An 18,913-nucleotide genomic window follows, 5' to 3' on the forward strand; every position below is an offset into this window, starting at 1 on the left:
TACATCAATGAGCTCTAAAATTCTTTTAAGAGAACAAAATGAAGTAGTTATTTAGTAGTAGTTTAAACTTTTATTGGCTGCAGCTGCTGATTGTGATCCAGAATTCTCAATCTTTGTATGTGAAAAAACAAACTGCCTGCAGGATAGAAGGCTAAACTGATTTGCCTGGATCTTTTAGTTTAGAATAACTGAGCCCAAGGGAAGGCGGAATGCAAAACTGTAAACTTCAAAACAATAACCATTTATTAATGGTCACAACATAGAATGGCTGTTTCTGTGTAATTTGAGCCTTGTGTTATGACAAAAGCTTGGCAACATCAGCATGTTTGAACGAGAATTAGAAATGCTTTTCTTTCTTAATTCTCTTCTCCTGCTGTTTTTAATATGATCAACATTGTGGTTTGCAAAGAGCATGCTTCGGACACTTTTGCCAGTGCATTCATTTACATGGAAAACAGCTGCCATATCAGCAGTACCTCTTGCACATTACTAACAGCCCGCCATTTTGTCAGCTCTAATCTGATAAGTGCAAACACTTTCCCTCCCCTATCAAATACCCTTCCAACCACTGCAGTTACAAAAGTGATGCAATCCTTTCAAGAGAAGGAACCCAAGATACTAGATACTAGAGGGGAGTATGCAGCCAAATTACTCCATAAAATTGTGAGGAGCACAAGGGTACATTATGTTTCTGAGAAACAAGATGCTGCTGGTTTAAGATCAGCATGCTTAATTTCTGTGTGCAAGAAAACCCAAATGATTTCTAATTAGAAGCACTAAGCACCTAATATATCTTCAATTACTCTAGTCCTGGAAACAATGGCATTTTGTTTCTTCCATATATGTAGGCTATAAGCAAAAAAGCATATGCATCCAATTAACTGCACTTTAGTTCTGCACTTTGAAATGAAAATCTCTTTGTTTTATCCTTCCCCTTTAGCTACACTCGTGCTCTGATGCTGAACAAGACATACTAAGTGAATGCTTAGCCATGCAGCAACTCCACCCTTCTTCACAACACATTTTGGATGGCAAGTGTGGGCGATCAATGGGCCACCATGATCTAATAACAGGTAGGAATATTTCTCAAAGATACATTATAGCATGCACCATCCAGTCTGGTGCCCACAGAGCTAAGATTCAAATCCCCACCTAGCCACAAAGCTAATCAGGTAGGCTTAGGCAAAGGCACTATCCCTTGGTCCACCTGGCCACACAAGGTTGTTGTAAGGCTGAAATAATACACTGATGTTCATGGAGAGAGAATGTGACATAGCAAATAAATACAATTCTGAAATCTGAGGTTTTGAAAAAGTTTCCATACATTCAAAGTAGAACCAGTGCTTTTCCTCCCAGGGGGTACTCAAGGGTACGCATTTCTGACACCTCTCTTTTTGTTGTTAAAAAGTGTGACACTTACTGTAACAACTTCAAGTTGAGTACCGGCACCTATTTTTCTAGAAAAAAAAGCACTGATAGGACTAGATGCATTGGCTGATAACCATGCATTGTTGCAAGGAAAATTTGCAGATAATTAGAAGTTGGCTTGAAATCAGTCTTCTCAAAGAGTGTTTACAGCTGGTGTGTATTTTCGGTTCAAACATGTTTGTGATTATTTTTCCAACAGCCCATAATTTGTCTGATGGACAGTTCATGTTTATGGTACCCATGTGAATTGGCCATCAGACAAATTTTCTGCCATTGCCAGTCGAGCACCTAAGTAATTTTAGATCCTGGATTTAATGGGACATCCTTTCAGGCTGTCCTGTGTACCACTGCAGTTACAAAGCACACAATTAACATTTGTCTTCTCCCCGCTCCCCAAGCACCATACGAAGCTTTCCAACTGCTTCCACATTCCTGATGTGTTAGAGCACAAAAACAGTGTGCCAGCCCTGATTAAAAAAAATATTTTGAGCATGTGCAGTTTTGCATTTTAAACTTGCGTAAATAATAATAAAGAATAATAAAAATTACCAGGCCTTCGGGTAATTAACACTCTATTGCCGTTTAAATGTGTTTTGGGGGAGCGGGGGTTATTAGTTTGTTCATTTTTGTTTTATTGTGTATTTTGTGTTCTCATTTAGTTTTTTTGTTGTGAACCATCCTGTGATCTTCGGATGAAGAGCGGTATTAAAATTTAATAAATAATAGTAATAATAGTAATAAATCATGGCACCATCATGACTACAATGATAAAATGAAGTTTGTGTCTACTGCCATTGCTGCCATACATATTTATTTGTGAATAAGCACTATTTTGTTGTAGAAAAGGATAATCTAAAAAAATAATAAAATCAACATCTGTAACCAAATGAATACTTAGACAACCACCCCATGTATACAGTATGTGTGTAGGTGTATGTATATGCACACACACACACACACACACACAGAGAGAGAGAGAGAGAGAGAGAGAGAGAGAGAGAGAGCGCGCCACAGTGACCAGTATCAGTCCTGGTGGGCCCTCCTGGAATAATTCATGCCAGACCAAGGTACTGATGCTGGGTCTGGTTGCCAATGTCTCTATCATCTGCCACGCTCCGGATTGTCATGGGGCTGGTCCTGGTTTTTGGCTTAGAAGTCCAGTCCTAGTGCAACACTGGCCATTATGCCATGTTAAAGGCTCCCTGGAGATGTGGAGAGGGAGCTTTCAATTTGTAACTGTTTGCTTAAGAAACAGGCTTATTCATTATTTATGTCATAAATTTTGATAGTGCTAAAACTGAAACCATAGTTTCTTTGTTCGTAGTGGTTTAGGCCTTCTCTCTCAGTAAGTTGTATCAGCAGAAAAACATGCCTTGTTTGTTTGTTTAAAGTTGATAACAAAATAGAAAAATATATTTTCCAGAGTCTTCATTTCAAAGAAGCTGTTTATCTAGGACCTCATCTACAACACTGTTATAATTAGTTTTGTTTGGGGGCACATCAGCCAGTCAATATTTTTTAAACATTACCCACAATATTTTTAAAATCAATATTTTTAAATTGATTTAAATGAGGTGCATCATTTAAGTCCTGATTTTTTTTAAAAAAAACACCTCTTGTATGTCACATAATAATAATAATAATAATAATAATAATAATAATAATAATAATAATAATAATTTATTTGTACCCCGCCCATCTGGCTGGGCTTCCCCAGCCACTCTGGGCAGCTTCCAAAAAAATATTAAAATCCTCTAATACATCAAACATTAAAAGCTTCCCTAAATAGGGCTGCCTTCAGATGTCTTCTAAAAGTCTGATAGTTGTTGTTCTCTTTGACATCTGGTGGGAGGGCGTTCCACAGGGAGGGCGCCACAACCGAGAAGGCCCTCTGCCTGGTTCCCTGTAACTTGGCTTCTCGCAGTGAGGGAACCGCCAGAAGGCCCTCGGCGCTGGATCTCAGTGTCCGGGCAGAACGATGGGGGTGGAGACGCTCCTTTAGGTATACTGGGCCGAGGCCATTTAGGGCTTTAAAGGTCAGCACCAACACTTTGAATTGTGCTTGGAAACGTACTGGGAGCCAATGTAGGTCTTTTAAGACTGGTGTTATGTGGTCTCGGCGGCCGCTCCCAGTCACCAGTCTAGCTGCCGCGTTCTGGATTAGTTGTAGTTTCCGGGTCACCTTCAAAGGTAGCCCCACATAGAGCGCATTGCAGTAGTCCAAGCGGGAGATAACCAGAGCATGCACCACTCTGGCAAGACAGTCCGCAGGCAGATAGGGTCTCAGCCTGCGTACCAGATGGAGCTGGTAAACAGCTGCCCTGGACACAGATTTAACCTGTGCCTCCATGGACAGCTGCGAGTCCAAAATGACTCCCAGGCTGCACACCTGGTCCTTCAGGGGCACAGTTACCCCATTCAGGACCAGGGAATCCTCCACACCTGCCCGCCTCCTGTCCCCCAAGAACAGTACTTCTGTCTTGTCAGGATTCAACCTCAATCTGTTAGCCGCCATCCAACCTCCAACCGCCTCCAGGCACTCACACAGGACCTTCACCGCCTTCACTGGTTCTGATTTGAAAGAGAGGTAGAGCTGGGTATCATCCGCATACTGATGAACACCCAGCCCAAACCCCCTGATGATCTCTCCCAGCGGCTGCATATAGATGTTGAAAAGCATGGGGGAGAGGACAGAACCCTGAGGCACCCCACAAGTGAGAGCCCAGGGGTCTGAACACTCATCCCCCACCACCACTTTCTGAACACGGCCCAGGAGAAAGGAGCGGAACCACTGTATGACAGTGCCCCCAGCTCCCAGCCCCTCAAGACGGTCCAGAAGGATGTTATGGTCGATGGTATCAAATGCCGCTGAGAGATCCAGCAGAACTAGGAAACAGCTCTCACCTTTGTCCCTAGCCCGCCGGAGATCATCAACCAGTGCGACCAAGGCAGTTTCAGTCCCATGATGAGGCCTGAATCCCGACTGGAAGGGATCCAAATGGTCCGCTTCTTCCAGGCATGCCTGGAGTTGTTCAGCAACCACTCGCTCAATCACCTTGCCCAAGAATGGAAGATTTGAGACTGGGTGATAGTTGGCCATCGTGGCCGCATCTAAAGATGGTTTTTTAAGAAGCGGTTTAATAACCGCCTCTTTCAGCGGGTCTGGGAAGGCTCCCTCACGGAGGGAAGCATTCACCACTCCACGAAGCCCATCGCCCAGCCCTTCCCGGCTAGCTTTTATGAGTCAGGATGGGCAAGGATCAAGGAGACATAGGCACAGTTTCTCATCACAAGTTGTTGTGACTATTATTTGTTGTAATAATTTTGTTGTTAAATATTTCTATATTTAATGAGTCATAAGCAAACAAGAGAGATCCCTGCCCAAGGACCCTACTATGTGGAAGAGTCAAAGAGGTGACTAGGTAAGAAAGGCAGAGGTGGACATATCAGGGGATGGAAAGGTGCAAGTGGAGTTGTGCATGCTTAAGCTTAGTTTTAGGTTCAGGACATGACTAAGGGGCTAAGTTAACACTTCAGCTAAATGAAGAACAGTGAGTTACAGCCCTGTAGGTGGGTCCAGTTGTACTATGGGTGGGATGCCAAGCTGCCAGTAAATGTATAAAATAGAGCACAAAGCACTAAAGACATTCTTCTTCCAAGTTAGTAATTGGAACCAACAGGTAGGTCTCAAGCAGAGGTAGAATTCCATTGGTAGGAGCTTTAATAAAATGTTTGGGAATTGAAATTCCTGTGTAGTGTACATAGTAGACTACACATGCTTCAAAAAGTAACGTGCAAGTCAAATTCACCATATAAAGCTTCCCTTTATTCTGCTTGAAAATACTTGTTTATGCTGGGCTGTTCTGTCAAAGAAACCACAGCATTAAAGTACAGAGTGCTGTGCCACTGGGATTACTTGGATTACCAAGAACCTTTCCACCTAAACTAAGGCTGCAGCATATTTAAAATATGTCAAGGATGAAAGCGAACATACAGATATGAATCATTTTTCAAGCCTCCTATCCCTTGTGCCAAACTTCAAAGCAAGCCTGCCTGTGCTTGGGCTAGAAGTAGAGAATATCTGAGATGAATGCTCTCTGTAATCACAATACATGGGCATTACAATTCTGCATTTTTAAAAAGTCCTAATGTGGTGCTTTAGCATAACGTTGAAACCTCAATCTACTATCCACTATTTATGAAAATGCTCAGGAACATAAGATCCTTGCTGAGTCAAACTGGGGATCCCTCTAAACCAAGATGTCCCAGCCCTGTGGTATATGAACTCAGGTCTATCAGATCCAAGTGCAACAATCCTCTGGGCCATACTGACTTCTGTTGTGAGGCAGATGATGGACGAATCTGTAGGTCAAGTAGTGTTGTGCATACAGAAGACTCTCTTGCTCGCTCTCTTTTGGCAATTCTTCTAGCTCTGTATTTTCTGCACCTTTTTGGTTTTGTTTTTTGCTGCAGTTACTTGGCAGAAACCCCAAAAAGCCCTTATCCCAGATGGTCTGTGATGCTAGTTTAGTAACAGATGTTAGTGCTAAAGGTTAAACCATTTAGATTTTGATGGATGGCATGTATTTATAAACTGAAGTGGTTAATGTGTTAAGAAGCCCAAGGTACTCCCTTCCATGCTTAGGTACATAGTAGGAAGACAGCATTTATAGGGCTTATGTGCAGTACATTGCTCCTTGGCGACCATTCCTCCCTTGAATGTACATTAAGGGACTGAAACAACACAATGGTTTCATGCTTTAGGATCCGTCCAGGGAGATCTTTGCTTTTATGAAAGTGCACAGCTTTCCAGGATGTGCAAATAGGAATTTGTACAGAATGCAGGGTAGAGTATTTTCTCATCAAACCAACAGACACTTCACTGACTTCAGTGCACACACTATTCTGTGGCTATGGTGATGTTCTCCAAACAGACAACACCTCCTAAAATGTCTACTCTTTGGAGATTAGTTATCAATCAGTGATGGAATGTGAGCAAAAAAGCCCAAGCTCATACTAGAGTTACAGACAATTTTGAGAAACTTCTCCAACACTTTTCAGATGTGAATTTGCACAGAGCAGTAGCATGGTGGTGGTAGTCTGTACTCCATATCCAATGCATACTCATTAAAATGTGTCAACAGAGCCTTCTGTATGCAGCTTCATGTGTAGAGGGCTCTATCCACATGCATGTGAGCTTTCAAAAGGTATTTTAATGCATGTAGGTAAGGGGTGAAGCTGCCACTGTGATGCCACCCCCATTCTCTTATTCATTCAGTGTACAAATTCATATCTGAAAAGGGCTCATGTGTCTTCCTTATACTCATGTCTCTTCCTTATACAGGTATATGCTACTACAGGAATCTGGAGTTCCCTACAGTGGGTACCCATATCAAACTTGGTACGTGTTTCAATGTTAAATGCTATGCAGTTGCAAAAGCACTACTCAAATCATATCACCCTCAATTGCTGTACAAAAATATGGAACGACTGCCTAAGACCAGTTGGGAAGAAGTAACTGAGTTCTCCTATTGAGCATCTGGTTTTAGATACCGTATATGTGCCAATTGCTAGGGATTAACACAAAATGGTAACCAATGGTACCTGTCTGGCTGCTGGCCACAAATTCTTGGGGTAGATCATTGCTCTGTCACAGAATGGCGTTTCTGCGTTTACACTTAAGTCATGTTTAGAACAGAGCCATTGAAACCAATGAAGCTTAAGTTAGTCTAACCGAAGTCCTATTGATTTCAGTGGGTCTAACCTAAGTCTGGATCCCAACCCTTAATGCTTAGTCATGATGATTCTGTGATATCCAAAAGCAGCCAGAAAATGCATTTCATGCTGGAAAGGTCAAATTTGTCAACCTGTGCAGAATTAGTTGTGCTTAAGCCCATTGATTTAAATGGTTTTAAAGACAAATGTAATGTGACTTTAAATCACATGCTTTGCACTTGAGTATGATGCATATTGCATGAGTGGAGGCCCTGGTCTGAACTGAAGCAGCAGTGGCAGGAAAAGGAAAAGCCCCGTATCCCCATGTTACGGTTGTGAAAGAAAAACCTTAATTAGGAGAATGTAATTCTGTTGATGTGATTAAGCTGCTAAATCTAGATCCAAATAGAGCTTTTTGCTGCCTGAAATCAATAGTTATGTGATTTCATTTTGTGTTCTCCACATGAATACCGATAGTCCTTTCATCTGCCCCAAATTGCAATATCCAAATGTTTGGACTTTCGGACAATACAGGTTCCCCTGAAAGGTAATAGCTCTTTCCATTACTCTTCCAGGAGAGCTATTTTGTCCAAACATCAAAACAGTTGGATTTTTCTTCCTCTTCTCTCATATTAAATTAGTTATTTATACAATCTGAGTTCCAGTCAAATAATTAAAGTAGCAGCTATGTGGTGTCTAGCAATGATGTGTTACATCTTTTTTAAATGTCATCTGAATGTCACTTGCATGAATTCAGCATCAAAAGACTGTGCCAAAAGGAAATTATAATACCCTGGAACCACACAGATATACAAATGAAAGCAGAGGTAGAATCAATGATACTGTCTGCAGAGAATAAGTGATAGAACAATATTTACCCAACTGTTAGTAATAGGTTGTCATTATATTCCCCAGAGGGACTTTCACATAACACAAGATGGGTCTTGTGGTTTGGAGCCCTTCTTGTAAAAACATGGATGTGTGCAGCTAGCTCACTCAGTTTAAATACAAATCCTACATCAGCCTGTTCCAAAATAACTGAAGTTAATGAGAAAGTAAAATTGTGGATAGTATCAAGCCAGACTAAAAGAGGTCATGAAGTTAAACAAGCCACCAGGACTGGTAGCAGACACAAGCATCCAACTCACACTCAAGGTCACCGTCAACTCAGATTGTTGCAGCCAACCAGATGCTGGGCCCTCCTTCTCCACCAGAAATGTGGTCTGCTTCATCTCATGCTCCGTTGGTCAATGTATCATGCTCGAGCTGCTCACCCTTGGCTGAGAGCTGTGGGATAAGAGCCCTTTTGCTCATGCCCTTGCTAGGCATTAGGTTTAAGTATGATACATGGAGATCTGGGAGAAAGAGGAGGCTAGTCTTCCCTGCTGAATCTCTTTCTACTAACCAGCCCCACTTTCTCTTATTCATGCTGATATAATTTATTTATTGGGCTCAGGAGTGTAACATGCTACATCACTGAAACTGCACCTGTCCTTCCTAACGGGAGTATATGTATATAATACATAGTACTTGAACAAAGTATTTGTTCTCTTTGCTGCCTGAAAGGATCATTATGCAGATGGGGGTGGGGAAGAGAACAGCCATTGGTTCTATCTTACTGAGGCATTGTTGTAAAGCTGGTGGGGAATAAATTTGCAGAAATTTTTTTTGTGAAGTGCACAACTCCCCGAAACCAGGAAAAAGCCAGGGCACAGGCACCTTATTCTGTTCCCTACTGTTCTCCACCCACCTCACTTTCAGATCAAACAGTAATGTTTCTCAGCATGTTTCTCAGGTATATGCATGACCGTGTGAAACTGCCTGGAAAATTCAGAGCTCATCTTACTTAGGAAATGGTCTGATGGGAAATGGCAAGAGCTGAAGGGATGCGTCTCAGGAAGAGACTCAGGCTACATATAAACATACATAAAAACAGAAATTGGGTTTTTGTTTTTTTTAACCCACTGTGGCATGATCCCAGCTTTCCTCATCCTACTTTCAGATGACATACATTCCTGTCTCTACAATGAATGCTGATTTTCTCACAGGTTTGGCTTCTCCCCTCATGTTTCTTTGTTGTTATTGCTGTACAAAATGTTGTTTATATGGTTATACATTTATACAACCATATGGCATCTGAATTTGTTTCATTTGTATGTATGTTTGTTTGCTTGCTTCCTTGCTTGTTTGTTCAGAAATGTGAAAAGCTGATCCAGGGTGAGGTGTACTTATTTACATTTCCTTTTGTTTCTACAGCTCAGAATGTTCACATGTCTCCTATGAATGTAAATCTTAAAGCCTATACCTGAGAATGCCAATACTAGTACTACTTAAGAAAATAAAGTAGTATGAATATAGTAAAAAGATGATTTAATGCTCCTGTTCATTGCCTGGCACTGATTAGCTAGCCCTGGAGGGACCATTGTCACGGGACAATTGCAGTGGTGCATGTGTTTCTAGATAAAGCAATTCATGGCAGGGACCTAGCCTGTCACATCTGTTTTGAGACATCTGCCCTAAGGAGAAGTTAAACAAAAGTTTACATTTTTCAGGGCTGAGCTTCTTCACTGGCAACTTTTCTCTTTCCTCCTTAGGCATGTACACAGGTTCCAGCAGTAACCACAATGGACCGTCACCTGGTCTCCTGCCACCATCTCATGATGTACCTGCAAAACAACATATGCTTGAGTCCGCCCTCACCAGTGCACACCATCATGTGTCACCCATAGAAGGCACCAGAGAAGGGTATGTTGCCTAGGAATGTGTTTTTAATGCAGTCCAATGTATGACAGATTAATGTGTGTTGATGCATGTATGCAGTTGTGTGCATACAGGCTCCAGTTGCAGGTAAAGATATTTGGATTGTGGAAATAGCCCCCCACTGGCATTAGAGCAGTGTGGAGTGTTTTTCTCTGGAGGGCTACAGCCCCTACGCTCCATTCTCCCTCCCCACAACAGCCTGTCAGCATTCTGTGCCCACTGAGCATGTTCTCCTCTTGGTGGGCTGTTCGCAGGCTCCTTTCTCCAGGTGGGTTTTTGAGGGAACATACTTGTGCACATTAGAATACAGTGGTACCTCAGGTTACAGACGCTTCAGGTTACAGACTCCACTAACCCAGAAATAGTACCTCAGGTTAAGAACTTTGCTTCAGGATGAGAACAGAAATTGCATGGGGGCCACATTAGCTAAAGTGGTACCTCAGGTTAAGAATAGTTTCAGGTTAAGAACAGACTTCCAGAATAAATTAACCCGAGGTACCACTGTATTGATTATCTCCACTGATTTCTAGGTGCAGTTCTGACTTCCAACCCTGGAAACGTTTTAAAATGGCTTGTCAGGAAATGGCCTATCCAGACAATGAGACTGTCCTCTGTACCATTTTTATATCCCCGTGTTTCTCCCTTTGGCCTCCTTCTCCAGCCACCCACTTTCACTCCCCCTTCCACACAGTTTCCAGGGTTTACTCTCTCTCGGTCAGCATTCCTTGGCATTGAGTTTTCATTGGGATGTTTTGGAGGCTTTCTCCCCTTTGTCCTCTCCCTGCAAACTCCTGATTTACCCTGAATCTGCTGGTACTTTGCCCTGGTAGGTGATGCTGTTCTGGGTACATACGCCAAGGCCTAAATTGGAAATAGAGGAAATGATCATAGAATCATAGTTGGAATGGATCTCAAGTGTCATCTAGTCCAAGTCCCTGCAATGCAGGAATATTCAGCTGTCCCATATGGGGATCGAACATGCAACCTGAGCATTCTTAGGACCACACTGAATCAAACAGGATTGCTCTGACCCTTTCCTAAATTTAAGAAATTTAAGAACCAAGCAACTCTGTTCCCAGATCACTGGGAGGGTGGAGGGGGCTTGATGTTGCAATCATGTCCAGATATCTAATATGGATCTATGAGAATCCACTGCCAGGCCGCAGCTCTTGAGAGGATCCTGCCACCTGTCTCAGGATCCCAACCTGCGGCCCTCCAAATGTTTTGGCCTACAATTCCCATGATCCCTGGCTAACAGGACCAGTGGTCAGGGATGATGGGAATTGTAGTCCAAAACATCTGGAGGGCCGAAGGTTGGGGATGCCTGTATTGGTATTTACTGGCTTTGGTCGCAACTAGATTAAAAAGGTGTGGTTTTTTTACTAGCCATGTCATGGAAGAGCATGCTAATCTATTACATTCCAATGTTTGGGTACTTAAGCAAAGCAAACAGTATAATGAACAGTCACATCTTATCCATGTTTATTCATAAGTAAGTCACACCAAAGTCTGTTTAGGATTGCAGCCTATCATTAACCTAATACAAGAGTAATAGCACAAGCCTTTGTGCATCTACTCAGAAGTAAACTCAACTATGTTCAATGGAACTTACTCCCAGGTAAATGTGTATAGGATTGAAACCTAAAATAATGAAAAGGTTCTAGCTATGATGCAAACCTCTGAAAACTAACTATGAAATTTCAGCATAGTACGTTTACATGCTTATTTTAAAACAGTGTTACCTAATTTTGTCATATGGTGATTTGATTGTTGGTGGTATATTTTGACTAGCAATAAAACTGCAAAGTAATTGTAGTGTTAAATATTTTATCAGCAAATGCACTAAAATATACATTTTATTTTTAATAGCCTTTAGTTTAATTGCAGGGTTTCAAATCTAAATAATATCTCTAATACATTGTGAGCTATATTATTGTGGAAAATCAAATTAGGCTTGAATTGGCCTCAATATGGGACTACCCATATGTACTTAAGGACCCCATTTATTTTTGGCTAGGGGTTCTTGGCAGTGGCAGATTGAAAAATATTGAATATTGGTTTTAAATGTTTTGCTACTTAAATTGTGTGTGCGGATTTTATTTTGTTCATGTTGCCTGTTGTTCTAACCCACCCTATGACCTCCAGGCAAAGATCAGAATATAAATCTTAGTTTAATATAATGTAAAGAAATCAGATCTTTGTGCATAGAGATTAAGTTTGGCTTGTGATGGGATGACTGTGTGTGCCAGCATTTATTTTGAGAGTATATGATAATCTTACACCTAATATTACTTATGCATACTAAGACTACATATACACCATACATTTAAGGTGCAATTCCCTCCCTCAAGAACCTTGGAAACCGTCGTTTGTTAAGGATAACAACTACTCCTACTTCATTATTTATATGCCAGCCATCTGACTGGGTTGCCCTAGCCACTCCTGGCAGCTTCCAGCAAAATATAAAAACACAATGAAACATCAAAATCTTCCCTATACAGGGCTGCCTTCAATTGTTTTCTAACAGTCAAATAGTTATCTGATGCTGGGAATTGTAGCTCTGTGAGGGATAAACTCCAACTCCCAGGATTCTTTGCAGGGGATGCTTTAAATATATGTGCACACACAATTGGCCATGTTTGTTGGCTTATCAACAAAAGAATACACATTCAGTGCGATTTGGCTACTGAAATTTTACACCTTTGTCAGTTAATTGTAGCAAAGGGAACATGAAGAACATGTGGCTCTCCATATCTTGCTGGACTGCAACTCCCATTCTCCTTTACCATTGGCCATGACAACTGTGGGTGATGGGAGTTGGAGTGCAACATATGGAGGGCACAAGTTCCCTAGCCTTGCTGTACTGCACCTGCGTTCCCTCAGATAAAAATGTATATGGCACAAATTAAATAAAAACCCATCACTATCCTTTTTTATGCAAGCTGCTATACACTTCTGGCAAGCCTGCAATGTTTTGCCTCATTCATCACCTATCTCAGCCTCCATGTTTAAGTACATGTACAGAATTTCTACACTGTGAACCAATGTGATGACAAGGTTGGATTCCTGGGTTTAAGTCTTTGGGACGGACCAAAATGATTGCTATCAAAAAACCGTAATGATTGAGTCATCAAATATGGGAGAAGCCAAAAGCTACAAGAAGCAGAGCACAAGAAGTCTACTCACGTTTGACAGAAAGACTAAGATTTTGATTTAGAACCTTTTTAAAACAAAAAAAAGCCCTTGTTATACCATTCTTTGCCAAAGTCAATAACAAGTGCAGCTCTCAGTTTTCCCAAATGGTTTGCTAAGACATTTAAATAGTTTGACAAAAATTATTTAATTTACTTGAAAATGTTCTAACAAAATCTGACTTCATTACCAAATATATTTACCCTGGCTACATATGAGATGTATAATATTTTTTTCTCTTCAATAAAGAAGTGTGTGAAGTGTACAGAATGCTGGATCAAGTAATTTTATACTAATTTATATTAATATTAATTAAAGGAGAAGTGTTTGATTTAGAAATATTTTGGCATATAGAAAGTGAACCTTGTCATGATCCAGTTTTTTTTTTTAATGTTTCAGGTAGTGAAGTGTTATTTTAGCATTAGTTACAACACTCACCATAAATAATGACAAGCTCTGTTTAATTTCACCAGTTGTGAAGATAGTAAAATTTGATTTGTGGCAGGCTGAAGATGGAAAAACAACACGGCATCTTAAGAGTTGTCTGCACTAAAAAAAAGTTTACAGCTATATGTGTGGTGTAGAATGTGGTGTGTATGTACTAGTAAGTATATCTTGTGTCCACAAACTGTTATGTCTCCCACAGGTCTCAATGCTGGTCCCAGCTTGCTCATTTTGACTAGATATGTTGAACTGTTTTTATAGAACTTCATAGAATAACAAGAGTTGGAAAGGGGCTAGATAGACATCTTTAGCAAGGAAGGAACCCGCCACATACCAACTTTTAGCATATCAATCCAGATATTCTAGGTCATAGCGTGTCATTGCCAAAGAGTGGGTGTGTTTCAAAAAGCATCTGCAAAGCAAATTTATGTAGGTGATTCCAGTAAGGAAGACAAATCTACTGATTTTTTCTAGGGGACAAAAAACTTGTGTTAAATATCCATGTTATCTTGGCTATAATTGTGCTATTTTTCAATTGGTGGGTGACATTTGAATTTTTGCACTCTTGTATGTGGGATAGCCATTGAATATTAGGAATATTAAGTACAGTACAGTGGTACCTCAGGTTACAAACACTTCGGGTTACAAACGCTTCAGGTTACAGACTCCACAAATCTGGAAGTAGTACCTCGGGTTAAGAACGGACCTCCAGAACGAATTAAGTTCTTAACCAGAGGGTTTCCTGCATATAAAGGCCTGTCCTTGTGCAAAATAAACTACTTGTTTAATTTTTATTGGGTGCAGAATTTTGCTTTTAGGGCAGAATTTAGGTTATGTTGGTGCAGAGTTTTACCTACAGACAACATGCAGTTCTGGCAACAAATATTGACAACATTCAATATTGCTAAAATTGAAGTGTCCCACTTTTTTGTAATAATAAAGTAAAAGGAAACTGTTGAAAAGTATAACTTTGGTAGCATCCAGCACCTTCTTTAAAGTTGCATTCATGTGTGAAAGATGTAGAACTGTTTCTGTTCCTCCTTCAACTTGAAAAGCTTTTACCCCCCCCCCCTTTAAAAGATAAACTTGTCAGACTAGTTTTGAGTTTTATTTCAAATTTGGTTAACTTCTGCATGTCAATCCATGCTGATATTTTGTGCACTGTGACCCATTTGGTTTTTTGCAAATTCAAGTGGCTGGTGTATCTGTGCTGAACTACAAGGGAGTCAAAAATATCCTGTTGAAGTTGAATGACAGAAGAATTCCTGGTTATTCTGATCTTGGTAGCGATTGCTTCCTTTGCTAGCTCTTGAGCCGAGCAGTCATTGTTCACGGAGAGGATAGAAGCATATTGCTGAGTTTCTGTTGAGTTCCAGTATAATGTAGTAGAGCATACAAGTATCCAAGAGTAAGCTTATTGCTGCATGCTTACACATTAATGTAAAACTATAAAATAGAACAGTTCTTTGGGAGAGTAAACTACAATGACTGATTTAGTATTGTGCTGTTGAAGGAATCCTGCATATTCTGTAAAATAAGGCAAAGGCACCTGGGACTGATTAGTAGCAAAGTTCACCAAACTTCAGATAGAGGGTCCCCCCCCCTAAAAACTGAACGGTTTAACTATTTCCTGAGCTTGTGTTGACAGAAATTCCCCGAGGGTAGGGCCCAGAAAAGAAACACGTGGCACGAAACTGGGCATCGTCCAGAAACTAGATTAGTAGAGCTTTGCACATCATTTTTAATATTATTGGAAGAGATGAAAATCGATGTTAACCTTTTCTCTTTCTTTTCATTTTGCTTTGGTCTTTTGATCCTGTAGCTGACTTGAGAGGTTATTTTATAAATATAATTTGAGTGATCAGAGTGCAGTTTTTATAAATGAGGCATTTTGCGTTTATTTGTTATAGTTTACTGCTATAGTATTATTTTACTTAAAGCTTGTTTACACAATCATGGAAAATATACGTCCTGAGGTGTCTAATTTATGGCTCCTACCCTGAACTAACAATTTGGTACAGTGCTTGTTTACATAATCAAGGAATCCTATCATGCTTTTGCCACACCTCCTTGCACAGTAATTTAGGACAACTGTAGATCACACCAGTTAGCTCTAAATTGCGAACTCTGGGAAAATACCATATTGCAGTGCTTAGAATTTCTTATGGACAACTATGTCAGTAACATTCAAGTCGGGGAAACAGTTCTTGATTTTTCCCCCTGAATTCCATTCTGCTTCATTCAATCTTGCCTATACTTCATGACTGCATAAACAAATTTGAGGCACAAACCAATTAACTGATCCTTATACCAAGATGAGTAGTTCTGTAAAACAGTCCTTAAAGTTTCCCCTTGGCTGGTTATCAAAAAATGGTCTAGTTTTTACAAATTTTGATATTTCCCTTTGGCATCCTAAAATCTTAAGTATTACAGTTAAGCATAAACATTCGACAAGTTTCTGACATTTACCCTAAACTTTCTCTCTCTCACACACACAAAATTAATGTGGCACCTCCTGGTCCACCTTCTGCACCTCTCAGAGTACACTGTTTATACTGTCATGTAGACCACTGATGTGAGTGGCTGACATGCCAGCAAATGGTAGGTTATAATGTATGAATCGGTCCTTAGTCTCTGAGGTTTTACTATACTTTTGCATTTCTTTGTGTTAGCATTCAATGAATAATCACCCTCCATGTCAACATTTATTATATGCTATTTGACAGTACTTGATAAATGGTTTGAAGTACAGACAAGCACCACATCACAAAACATATTGGAATTTATTTGAGATAAAGTACAGATGGACTGAACTCTGGATCTGATCTTCTTCCTGCTGAGATGGATGGAAGAAATATTGGGATCCATTGTTTAGCAGAGGAATTTGACAGTCAAAGCTGTCCTTCCAAAACAACAACAAAGTGAGGCTGTTCATATTGGAAACATCCCTGTCTCTGTTGTGGTCGTATTTTACCCCAAGTATAAGTAAAAGAGAAGTGGATTTCTCTTGAGTTTCAGTTTTATATTCTCTTAAAGTAGTTACCAATTACACATGCTGTACTGTATTTTCTGTTGTCAGGAATACATTAAATAAGATTAGCTGACTGTAAAGCAAGATGAGTGCCGCAACCCCAGAGTGGTCTGCGTCTGGACTAACTGTCAGGGTTCCTTTACCTTTACCTTTTTAGAGCGATAAAAGGCTTACCTTTTCATCATTTTAGTCTTTAATGGCTTTGGAATAGTTTATTCTGTAAACCCATTTACCGGGAAGATTTTAAAAGTAAAATAAAATCTGAGACATTATTTATTACAAAATACGTACATTGCCTCTTCTCAATGCAGGGCATTGGAACACAGGAAACTGCCTTAAACCAAGCCAGACCATTGGTCCAGCTAGCTCAGTACAGCCTACAATGACTGAAAGTAGCACTCCAGGGTTTCAGCCAGGAGGCTTATACAAAAATGAAAACAACGAAACCATTTCAAAAACAAATTCTTGCTTTTTAAAGCTAGGAATGGCTGGGTCAGACCAGTTATCAAGCAGAAGATGTACGTATAAAGTTTGTCTATACCTACCTTCCAAAAGATGTAAGAAGAGCCTTGCTGGATCAGACAATCTGACTCAGCAGCCTCTCTTCAAACTGGACAACACAATGCCTATGGGAAACTTGAAGCAGTATATGCTTTCCCACTTATGTTGGTATTAGAGGCATACTTTGTTCCAACTCAGTGCAGCCAGCCTACTTCTGATTAGATATGCGTAGGATTGTGCTGTAAACTTCAGTTGGAATTGGATGACCATTGCCATTTCACACATCCTGCTCTAGGCATCCACACACCTTGCTGAGACAAATGTGTCCCCTCATCTGCATGACAGTGCTTATCCAAGGCATATTGGACTGATACAGTGTGCTGTTTAATGATGGTGGTGATTCATATCCAGCACCATCAGTTATTTCACTTGATTTGTTGTGCTGTACCTCATATGGATTTATTGTCCATGGCTGCATCTGGATCAGGGTTCTTACAATCTTTCAGTGTATGGAACACCTAAAATATTTTTACAGGTACACCTAAATGTGTCAGACATGTAACTAAAAATGTGTGTTGTACAGTTACCGTAATCAGAGTTAGGATTGTGTTCCCTGCTGTATAGTATTAGAAAACCTGAGTTTGCAGCTGAATAATTTGTGTACTGTATGGTCTTTTAAAATCCATTTGTAGAATGCTCCAAAGAATCCCTAATGTATCCACCACAATACCTTTCTTTTCCCACTTCAGAGCATATTGTGTCAGGCACAGAAGGTCTAGTTGGAGGTGTCTCCTGCCTAAATTTTGGGTGGAACACCCTTAATGAAGTATTGCATCCACTCACATATCTCTGTGCTACAGTGATTCCCTGCATAGAACACTGAAAGCCTTTAAATTATCAGAACACCTGAATGGAATCAAGGGTAACTTTCCCTGCCAAAGGTATATGAGACAATGCTAGCAATATCAAATAATTAGGCAGCCCATCTGCCCGTGAATTTGACCTCATGATCTACAAGGACGGAAGCAAAGAAAACACATAATCTATAGAATAAATGCCATACTGTACTTGCATCCATATGGCTGGCAAAACGTGTAACATATTATTCTTGGTTTACACATTGCTTATATAAATCTAACACAGATGCCTCACTCTTCTGCTCTGCCCGTGCCATTCAAACCAGACAAATTCTGGGAAGGGTTTCACTTAAATGCTACTCTTTCACACACAATTCCTAACAAAATGAATAAGGTTTTCAACAGAGCATGGATTGCATGGCGGATTTTGCCCTATGGTTTCAAGTAGCTAACTGAAACATGATCAAAAGTACTTTCCACAAGTTCTTTCGCCAGTTGTCTCCACCCTGAGGTACATGGGGATGCCTAAGGCATCAGTGTCATAAATCTTCACATTGTTAGGACACTTAACGGCCCTCCCTATGAGGAGAGCCTTTACAGGATAATGAATGGTGATAGGTTTCTCAGTTAGAACCTTCATTCATTATGCAAATCTCTGGACTCTTCAAATCTTCAAACATTCTTGCTGACTACTGTGATCTTCTACAACAATCCAAGCCAGGGCTAGCTTCACTGTAGCTTCTGATTGGATCGTATGTGGTCTCCCTTCTGCCTTGTTGCTGTCCTATATTTGGCAATGTGCTTGAAAGCTCAGCAGTGGAGACAGGTACCCTTCAATGAACTTGCTCATGAATTAATAAGCACACCTGCTTTATTTCAAACATGACTGTGGAATACTTGTTACTTGCATGATTATCTTTTGTAGTAAATGCATCAATAGGAAGCAGCCCTCAGCCTTTTGAAGTTTTTAATAAGTTGCTTTTGG

At 40.4% G+C, this 18,913-nt stretch overlaps 2 protein-coding genes across 14 annotated transcripts in view; one reads left to right on the forward strand and one right to left on the reverse strand.

The window, feature by feature from the left end:
• LOC310765027 (doublesex- and mab-3-related transcription factor 2-like) overlaps nt 1-18,913 on the reverse strand; it is a 221,407-nt gene that overhangs the window by 165,483 nt on the left and 37,011 nt on the right. The window contains exons 5-6 of one of the 9 annotated variants that reach the window (XR_014549407.1): nt 10,609-10,764; nt 8,563-9,809 (exon numbers count right to left, since the gene is read on the reverse strand). The exons of 6 other annotated variants lie outside the window; for them this stretch is intronic. The gene's annotated coding sequence lies outside the window, so the exon portion shown is untranslated. Of the gene's footprint in view, nt 1-8,562; nt 9,810-10,608; nt 10,765-13,099; nt 13,124-18,913 lie in introns of those variants that run through there. 2 more of the 9 variants (XM_083619500.1, XM_083619495.1) reach the window with 2 other exon arrangements.
• The window catches only part of GLIS1 (GLIS family zinc finger 1), a 190,722-nt gene that overhangs the window by 158,971 nt on the left and 12,838 nt on the right, over nt 1-18,913 (forward strand). For 3 of the 5 annotated variants that reach the window (XM_083619438.1, XM_083619437.1, XM_083619439.1), the window contains 3 exons: nt 941-1,073; nt 6,773-6,829; nt 9,738-9,888. In XM_083619438.1, coding sequence (XP_083475564.1) covers nt 941-1,073; nt 6,773-6,829; nt 9,738-9,888 — 341 coding nt within the window. The remainder of the gene's footprint in view (nt 1-940; nt 1,074-6,772; nt 6,830-9,737; nt 9,889-18,913) is intronic. The other 2 variants (XM_083619441.1, XM_083619440.1) reach the window with 1 other exon arrangement.

Source organism: Podarcis filfolensis (assembly GCF_964270895.1).
Source record: "Podarcis filfolensis genome assembly, chromosome: 6".
Taxonomy (NCBI): Eukaryota; Metazoa; Chordata; class Lepidosauria; order Squamata; family Lacertidae; genus Podarcis; species Podarcis filfolensis.